The sequence below is a fragment of the Lonchura striata genome, chromosome Z, assembly GCF_050655825.1.
Source record: "Lonchura striata isolate lonStrDom1 chromosome Z, ASM5065582v1, whole genome shotgun sequence".
In the NCBI taxonomy this organism is placed as follows: domain Eukaryota; kingdom Metazoa; phylum Chordata; class Aves; order Passeriformes; family Estrildidae; genus Lonchura; species Lonchura striata.
The window spans coordinates 38047859-38057569 of NC_140740.1; the positions used below are offsets into that span (position 1 = coordinate 38047859).

The window sequence follows — 9711 nt, forward strand, 5'->3', positions numbered from 1 at the left end:
AATATTGAACCCTATATTTGTATGGTGAATAGATCATGTATCAAATAAATTGAGGGGCATTTCAGGAAGAGGCATAATTAATATTTAATTTTTTCAATCAAAGGAACAAAAAAAAAAGGTCACAGGTACTTTTGCTTAGCTGGTTAGGTATAGAACAAATTAATATTCAGTAAATATCCATACTTCTTTTATTCATGAACGATTCCTTCCACACAGCACATTCTGACACAGGTCATCAGCCACTCTCCCAGTTTATTCCTCAAAATGCCATTTTAATGGTTGGCTTTTCTCTCCCACTTAAATAGCTTTTAGCCAGCCATTATGACTTAAACAGCAACTGAGTCATGAAAAACAAAGTAACTGTAGTGTGAAGGTTAGATTAAATGACAAACCATTGGCATCTCACTGCTGAATTTCTTTTCTCACACACTGCTGTTTTCCTGTTACTGAATTTTTCACATATTATTTTTAATGTAAAAGGAGGCTACTCATGTATAACTGGTGGTATATGGTTTTTTCAGCTGTTCTGGAAAGCACTCCTGAGTAGTATGACCACAGAAAATATCCAGAAAACTATCATTTATGCATTTGATGTAAGTTTATTGAATATGTTTGGGGAAAATAAAATCTTTCTCTCTCTCTTTTTCTAGTGATTCCTTGAGAGATTAAAAATCTCTGAGGAAAGGAGAGAAATTAATATTTTCACAGTCAAGACACTTGATAATCTTTGTCAACAGGAAAATGTCCATTTTCTATTACTTATTCATGTCTTTCATATCTACACTCCATCTAGTTTTAAAATTCTTAAAAGAGGAACTTGAGGATCTTATTTTGTTTACTTGATTCTTTGCTATATTCTAACTATTTAATAAAAATTGCCTGGATTGATTACTGCTTTTATTGTCTCATTATCTCACTTGTTAGCTTATGAACAAGCTTATGAACAAGCTTGGAGGAGAAAAAAAGCCAGCATGAGAGGTTTATTCTGTCCAGTCTCTTATTCCCAGTCATGGCAGCATCCAAATCAACTATTTCTAACTTAGAGTTTACTGTTAGCACTCTCAGCTCAGAAAGACTGATTTAAAAAGGTTCAACTTAGTTAGGAATCCAGCATTATGAAAGTAGTTAGGCAACTTGGCAGATTTTATGTCTGTATGACTATCAGCCTATAGTCCCAAAAAACAGGACAGAGTTGAGTTAATTTAATCTCTTCAGAAATCCATATGAGAGCAAAGTAATAGTGATAATCGCATGTGAATTGTCTGAAGTACAAAGGAACACAAAGGATTCTGTGTACTCTTCTTGCAGCAACTGTTGTGTATCCCTAAGTAGAAAAGCCCCTCTTTCAGTCTCCTCAGAAATAAAGAAGGGGATCACAAATAATAGAGACAACAGTTAAAATTTTTGTTTGTTGTTGTTTAAGAGTAAAACACCTGCCTTTTGAGAGCTGGAGCTCATTTAAGGTGCCATAAGAAGCCAGCTGGTCTATATACACACTTTGCCCATGAAATCTAATATACCTGACAGAGTATAAATCAGGTATCAAGGTCACAGGCTGCAGCACATGTTTAAGCTGACAAATTTCTGTCTTCAGAGTGCAGTAGTTTTGCTGCCAACAGTAGTCTGTATTTCAGTTGGCGGTTTTCCACACAGACAGAATAATGTGCTTATGCTGCAACTGACTTATAAGCACATCATGTTAGCAGAGTAATTGTAGACTTACACAAGCAACACAGTTTGCAAAACAATTTTTATACTTCTCAGTGATAGATGGTTTCATTTTATTCAAAAAAATAATTCCAAGTTTAGCATATCTGTTAATATTTTCTGGTTTGCATTTTTGAAACAGAAACTTTACAGAGAAAAGCATAAGGTTGATTCATCATGGAAGCATTATACAAAACTCTTACTGACTCTGTCTGAAGGGGTGAATTGCATGCTAAAGGCGCATAAAATAATACTGTGAGCAAATATCAGAGCCGTAAGACTCAGAGCTTCATTACATATGAACTGAAAAACTAAAATTTAAATGAAAAATATAAACCACAAAGCATTTGGGAATGGATTCCTTATATAGAACTGAAAGCTTTCTAGGTAAACTGTCTTTTTAAAACTGTGAAAACTCACTTTAAAAGAACAAAAAACAAAACATAAATAAAACATGATCACTCCTTAGATAACTTGTTTAGTTTGTGATGAATAATTAGTATTATCTGGGGATGAATGAGCCCCTCCCCCCATTACTGTAATGATCACACCCCACTCTCAAACAAACTCCATCTGGCCAAATATATCCAAACTACTTACTGTATGTACGTGGACAATCTGTTTCATTTTGGACATCATATTCAATCAAGCTTATTTAGACTAGATTTGGCTTAAAATCCTCAAATGTCTTGTGTAAATACCACCTGTGGAATATCACAGTAGTGTAAAGTTAGCAGATGGAGAGTGTCAAATAAAGTAACATCTTAGTTAATATTTTTCTAAGGAGTTCCGTTTTTTCCAGGAATACAGTTTGGGCACATGCCTGTTTAAAAGGCTAATAATCCAAAGTATCTTTTGCTAGTTACCGATCATAATATGGTTTTTACAAGAGTTTCATGTGTCTGAAAATAGTGATGCCATAATATAACTTAGTATGAAAAGTCCTCAGTACAATATTTGTACTTTTATTCTGGATATACACTGCAGGATTTCTAACAGAAAGTACTGTAGAACTTGTGCACAATAATTCTGACTTATTGCAACAATTCAGGGAAGTTTAAAACATGCCTAAAATGACTGGAAGCAATTGCAATGGCAACTGAAGATTCTTTGTGTGGAGACAGTTATAGCCACCACTGTAGGCATGAGCATAGCATTTCTCAATTTCCCTACTCCTTATGCCCTGCTCTCTCTCTTACTGGTCACAGATAGTGCTTTTTCTTAGGATAATGAACAGGACTGTTTGGCCATTTTTCTTGGGCTGTCATTTAGCATGACTTGTATCCTCAGCTTTCTGTAGGCTCAACTTATTTGCCTTTCTGGAATATGACAACAGAATTAACTCTGATGGTCACTGGAGACTGCTATCAACATTGTACTGCTCCAAGTGGTGAGCCCTGGCTCCAGCTCTGCTTTATATTAGTACTGGAGAACACCTTCCTTTCAAAGAATCCTAGTCTGTTTTCTTTCTTATTGCCTATGTTTTCAATAGTTTGTGAGACCTCATAGCTTCAGGAGGTGGCACCACTGCAAGAAATTTTCATCTCCATGAGCAGCTTTTCACCACCAACCCCACAGGTCCCATGTCTGTCCCCATGCCTGTGAGACATTCCTCTGTTTCTCTTTCTTTGGTTCAGCATTAGGTTGAAAGTCCTATTCAGTCAACAGTAAGGTTCCATCTAAGTCATGTCTCCAGGAAAATTACTATATTTCAGGAATCAGTGCAGTTTGAAAGCTACTGTTTCCATCCCTGGAAAGACTTACAAAACACTGATTTTTTTGGTGTATCCTTCTTGTATTAAGACCCACTCAAAAACCCTTTTGATTCATGGTTTGAAGTAGGAAAGGAAGGGTGAAGAGTGATCTAATTTCATTGCACTATGGGTGAGGCCCAAGCCACAGCAGATTTCTAAAGAAACAGATGGTATTTTTTAATTTGTAGTGGGCAAGGATCTCTCTTATTAAGAAATTCTGCAACTTACAGAAATCCCTGTAAGCATAACATAAAACTTTATTTAAGTAGACAGTACAACATTCCAGGTTTATATTAATAGCAGAGTGCATGATAGATTGCCTCAAAAATAATACACTGGAAAATATACCACAAAACAATTAATAGGCATACCAGTCTTTTGTGTAACAGTTCATATATTTAGGTTGAACTTAAACCTCATTTTTCTTTGAGTCAAATTTGGCTTTTTTTTTTTTTATTGTTAAAATGTTTTTCCTCTTTAAATATTTATGTCTATGCATATAGCACACATGTAAAAGCTTTGAGTATTTAAATGTGTAGCACAAATCTATAAATCTCATGCTTCCCTCTTTATGCAACTACAGTGGAACAAAGCTGATTTACATTAAATCAAATAATATAAATTTCAATGTTCAGTTTCAAATGTAAAAATCTTAAGGCTATAGTTTTCAGCTCCTCAAACAACAGCTGAACTTGTATTAGCCTTATATTGGCTTTAATTAAAATTCAAACAGGCGGATGTAGATATGGTGATGTGGCTGAACTCCAAATTCCTTTTCTCAGTCTGGGACAAGCTAATGATAAGATCACCTTTACAACCAGGTAACACTGGCTCAGAACTGTTCCATGTCAGTCCTTCAAGCAATGGCTCATATGTCTGGACACAATCTAACACTCAAATCATTGCAGCAGAATATGGGGCCACCTTTTGCCAATTCATTAGCTATGCCACCGGTTTTCAATCATGCAATGCAAAATTCCCCAAACTCCCATGAAACAACCTTTGATACTGCTTTCTGCTGTTTTCAGGGCAGGCTCATTTTCTTAATATATATGTAGTACCCTGTTTCCTCATTACTTTTTTTTTTTTAAACTATGGTGCCAGATAAGAATGAAAAAATTCCAAGTAATATACTACTCTTGAAATTCTGAAATTCTCAGTATTAAAGTGTTTTTCTATCTGCAGGACAGAGAATCAGAAATAAATATCATGTGCTGATAAAGCAATTGTATAGTCCCTGAAAACATTGTTGGCAAATTGCCCTCAAAATATTTGTCATGGTGTTTTTACATGCATTAAGAGTGTAGCCAGTTGCTCAGAACTTATCATCGTTGGTGAATATCTCATGTTCAGAAGATAAATCAGAGTAGCATGTATAGATGTCAGCATCTTTCAAATACAATGAGTATTGCAAATCGCTGAAAGCCAGTAATATCATGTTTTAATCTTTACTCTGTAATGGGAGGGGAAAAGTTAATATATTCTGAACTGTGACATTAAATACACCTTTCCATGTATATGTTCTCCCTTGAGCCAAGCAGCAATACAGCCAATTAACTGCTCCAAAGGTAACTTTAAAGGCTCTCCCAGTGTCTTAAAATCCTATTGTCCCTAACTGTACAGTCCTGTGCATTGCCTTCACAGATAGTGTTTAAGAAAGTCAATTGACTCTTGCCACTTCAGATCTTATATAGGACCTGGCCTGACTTATGGAGATGCTGAGCGTTCTAAATATGAGGATGTTAAGAAAAGAAAAATAATAATATTCAGGAAAAAAATCTTTAAAAACAAGCCTTTGATATCTGTGGATCCTTTAGCTAGATTAGAAGCACCAAAGATCTGTAACCACATTTGAAAGTTCTTACATGTGAGATGGTAACAAGAATTTTGTCTCTTACACCAGCAAGGGAAATGGGCAAAAAGCAAGAAACACACCCAAACAATCTGGACCATTATATACAAGCACGTTTATCAAACTCACTTTTCTGTCTTACTATTTAAATGAATTTCTGATGAATATGTGTGTGTTCTGCTAGTTTACCTGGCAAAGCTGACTTTGAGGAAAAGTACACAATTATCTTCAAAGTAAACGAATCTTTCCCTATCCAAGGTTGGTGCGTCCATATGTTTCTGGGATACATGCTCTTGGGCAGAGGAAGAAGTAAACTCAAGGATGAATCTTTTTTTGTAAAGTGAAGCAGAACAAAACTTGGAGTAGTTTCTGCAGATTTGCTCATTTCTGTAGCTCATTTCTGCCACTGGCTTGGCAGAAACCCTTGTTCTTAATGTCTGCTATGTAGCCAAGCTTGACTGTATACTCTGTCTCTCATGACCTTTTTTCTGCTTGTAGCTTTATGAAAAATTAAAGAACTTATTCATCTGTGTACATCCTACCAACTATTTTCACATGGCTAGTCCAGTTAATTGATCCAACAAGAGTGCACTGTCATGCCTGAAGCAGTCTAGGCTTTAACAGATGCCTCAAACCTCAACTTTTCCTCTGCTGGCCTTGGATTATTTGTGTATTTGTCATAGGAAATATTAAGAGATTTTTTTTCCCTCGAGAACTATGGTGATACAAAAAAATGCTTGGAAACATTTAGCTTTCTGGAATTTGAAGAGCTCCCAGATCTCTGGGAACACATATCAAATGGGAAAAAAAGTGTAAGAGCAATTCTGTAAATGTTCTCCGTAGGTATTATTATTTTGGGGGAGTTTTTTTCTGAGCTGAGAATACTCAGGTCGTTCCCACAGAGTAAGAACTGCTGAAAAGCTTAGCAGCCACAGTGGCAGTAAGGCTTCTAAAACAGTTCATTTCTCATTTTAGACATCAAAATAATGGCACTCTCATTCATAAAATTATACAGCATGCTGTAGTCAAGATATTTTAATAATGAAGCTCTATGTGTTTTACCTATATGACAAATTGAAGTAGAATTTTTTGTTGTTTTTAAAATGAAAGACTGAATAAGTAAATGTAAAGAAACAACTGTAAAAAAAGATTTTCAGCCTCTGGAAAATCTTGTCTTCAGTAGTAACCATGGGCTTTTCTAATAGTAGAGCATGAGGAAATTCTCATTTCTAGATTATCCTAGTTTCCTACAAATTCAAGCGCACCTTTCATCTTAAATCATTTCCATGTCATATCCATTATTAGTGCTTGCTTCTGTGGTCTGCTGAATTCACCCTTTGGAGATGGGTCACTCTCAGAAATGTCAAATAAACTAAGCAAAATGTAGACAACTGAACCTAGAGTTTGAGGCAAATATTTTTTTAAGATAAAAATAGCTGTTGTATCCTCCAATAAAGACAGAAGAGGAAAAATGTACTATCACAGCTGGCCATGATTTTTTTCTTTTAATCTTATAGTGTTAGTTTTCCAAGAGAGTGCGCAGTAGCTAAACACTAGATATACAACTCTGCCTAAATACTTAAGCAATTTTATTCCTAGGCTACAATAGGCCTGGCACATCTTCACTATTTTTAGTGAAGATAGAAACTGGATAATATTGTTTTACAATCACAGTATCACAAGAAATTCTAAAGCTAGATCTTCAAACTCAGGAATGAAGCTTTATATACAGAAGAACCAGCATTAATAATATTATCAGAGCCATATATCCTTGCCCAATGTTCTCAAGGCTTCAGTGATCTGTTAGATTGCTGGCCACCTAAGTTGTGAATCCAGACACTTCAAATTCCTCTGTCCTCTTTTGTCATAACATTACTGCTCAACACGAAAAAACAAAACAAAACAAAACAAAACAGAACAGAACAAAACAAAACAAAACAAAACAAAAACCAGACAAACAAAAAAAACCCACAAAAAACCACAAAAAAACCCAAAAAACAACAACAAAAAACCAAAATCAACAACAAAAAATCTAAACAAAAGCCCCCCAAAAAACAAACAAAAAAAAACCACAAAAAAAAACCAAACCAAAACAAAAACAAAACAAAACAAAACAAAACAACGACCAAAAAAAAAAAACCCAAACCTGAAATTGTATATATTCCGAGTTTTCCCCTCATTTGTGAGAACACATCTCCCAGCTATTGTGCCATCAGCCTGACAAGAAGAAGGAACATGGCAAAATACTGCTATTCTTAGCTTAACCCAAAATTTTCCTTTGAGCAGAAAGAGAACCATTACCTAATTGCCAGGATGGTCCCATTACTTCAGGGGTATCAAAAGAAGGTCAGCTCCTCAATGTCCTGTAAGTGCTCACAAGCCTTAGTGAAACTCACTAGCTTCTCATGGAACCTGTGACAAACCTTGGCCCAGGAGCTCCATTTCTGAACCCTCAGAACTGCATGTTGGGGAGGACACAGCTGTCACTGGGATTGCCATAGGGTTCCATGCCTGAAGAAGCATAGCTCCTACTGCTTCCGGATAATACCAAATTCATGCCATTTGAGGTTTTTTTTCTTCAGAAATAACATGGAATTTCACTCACTTCTTTGTTAAGAAGAAATGTGAAATTATTACCTGGAAATTGAGTAAAATAGCATCAGGCTATCTAAATGGAGTATCAAAATGTCAAGTTATCAGGTAATAATTAGATGCACCACAGTTTTGGAACTTCTGATCATATTATTTATGTACATATAAGCTCTCACCTGGACACTTGTGGGATTGCTTTTAACTGTAAATGGAGATAAAAGGCTTTTATATTTTGGAGAATGACTGTAAACTCTTGTTATATGCAGAAGCAGAGAATAAGTAAAGCAATGTAAATTTCCATTCTTCTCTTATTCAGAGAATTGCTAGTGTTAAGCATTGAATTTTACTGGATTTTACGAAGAAAGGGGAAAATAATTTTAAAAAATCCTCCAAGAATGCTTAAGAACAGCATATTCTTTCTTTTAAGATTAATAACACAACTTTCCACTGAGAAATATTGCTGCAGTTGTTCCAAAGCCAACTGTAGTATGTTAATTTATAATAGGAAGTTATTCATGATATTTTGTGAACAAATGAAAATGCAGACATTCCACTTATATGAGCCTCTTGCTGTATTGTTCCTTACAGACATACATTCACATTCAGTAGAGCAACAGAGAACATGATTGAACAAGAGGACAGACAAATTTATGGAAAGGTATGAAAATTTTGTTATTCCTTAAGCAGTGCCACATGTATTCTCAAAGACTTTCCGTCAGTGAAGAATAAATTATGAAAACAGAAAACAATGTCCTTTGGCTCAAAGACTTTCTGCTTCAAAGTGCTAGAGTATGACACACTGGATATGCAGCTAATGCAGATTTGGGAGTATTTTTGTGGAAAGGTTAAAAAAATACTATGAAAAAAATAATGAATGAGGCGAATTCATGTTTTCTGTAGTGAATTTTCCAGAGCATATTGAAAAGTTTTAAAGTCTGAAGGCCATTTTTGACACAGCACTCACAGAAACAGCAGACATGTCAACTTGGTGAAATGGCAAATGTTTATTCACAATAGTTCCTCTATCCCCTTAACCCCACCCCCCACCAGCCCCCCCTCCCACCCCCCACCCCTTGCAGATTTATTCTTTCAGATTGATTTGAAATGGCCCACCTTCCTATGTGGGACTAACCTTTGTACAGTCATTACTAGTAATCAGGAAGATTTTCTTCATGCTTTTCAAAAATCTGTCTGTTTTCTCCCAGGGTTTCTCAGATTTGTTTGAAAAAGGGCTCTTTTCCTTGCTGGATCCAGCTCTGTGGGCTACAAATTTCTCTGTTGGATAGACTCATGGCAAATAGCACACTCTGTCCAGAGGATGTACGTGATCTCCTTCTCCAAGAGTTTAACTCAAGTAAATAACCTGGTAGGTCCAGCATTCATTGTCTGGCTGATACAAGTATATGCCCAGGAAATCTCCTTTCCCTACTTTGCTGGCAATTCTTACTATGTTGTGAGGGCAAATTCTGCTACTTCTGTGTCAGAACCAGAGTAAAGGCAAGGGGAGCTGTGTACAGAGAAGATAATACTGATTTGGGTAGGAATTGTTTTAATCTCATCCCAGTTTAAGGCCTAATAACATTAAACTTTGTTTTTTAATAATGAGAGTATTTGTGTATTTATTTACTCCATGCTTGTACATTTTTTTTTATTTTGGTGAACTATGTGGCGAGACAAGTCATACTCTGGTCCACAACTGATCCAGAAACTGAAATAAGTTGTAATCAGAAAGAAAACGTTGTAACTTCAAAGTTATAGAACTTACAACTTGATCTTGAACTAAGATTTCACATGTGAATAGCCCAA

The 9711-nt window shown here is 35.7% G+C and overlaps 1 protein-coding gene across 3 annotated transcripts in view; it reads left to right on the forward strand.

Annotated features, from left to right (window-relative positions):
• The window catches only part of LOC144248372 (uncharacterized), a 38263-nt gene that overhangs the window by 15747 nt on the left and 12805 nt on the right, over window positions 1-9711 (forward strand). For 2 of the 3 annotated variants that reach the window (XR_014951268.1, XR_014951269.1), the window contains exons 2-3: window positions 8494-8563; window positions 9111-9271. Coding sequence is in view for 1 of the 3 variants with exons in the window: in XM_085566640.1 (XP_085422766.1) it covers window positions 8494-8563; window positions 9111-9191 (151 nt within the window). In the remaining 2 variants the exon portion in view is untranslated. Of the gene's footprint in view, window positions 1-8493; window positions 8564-9110; window positions 9511-9711 lie in introns of those variants that run through there. The other variant, XM_085566640.1, reaches the window with a different exon arrangement.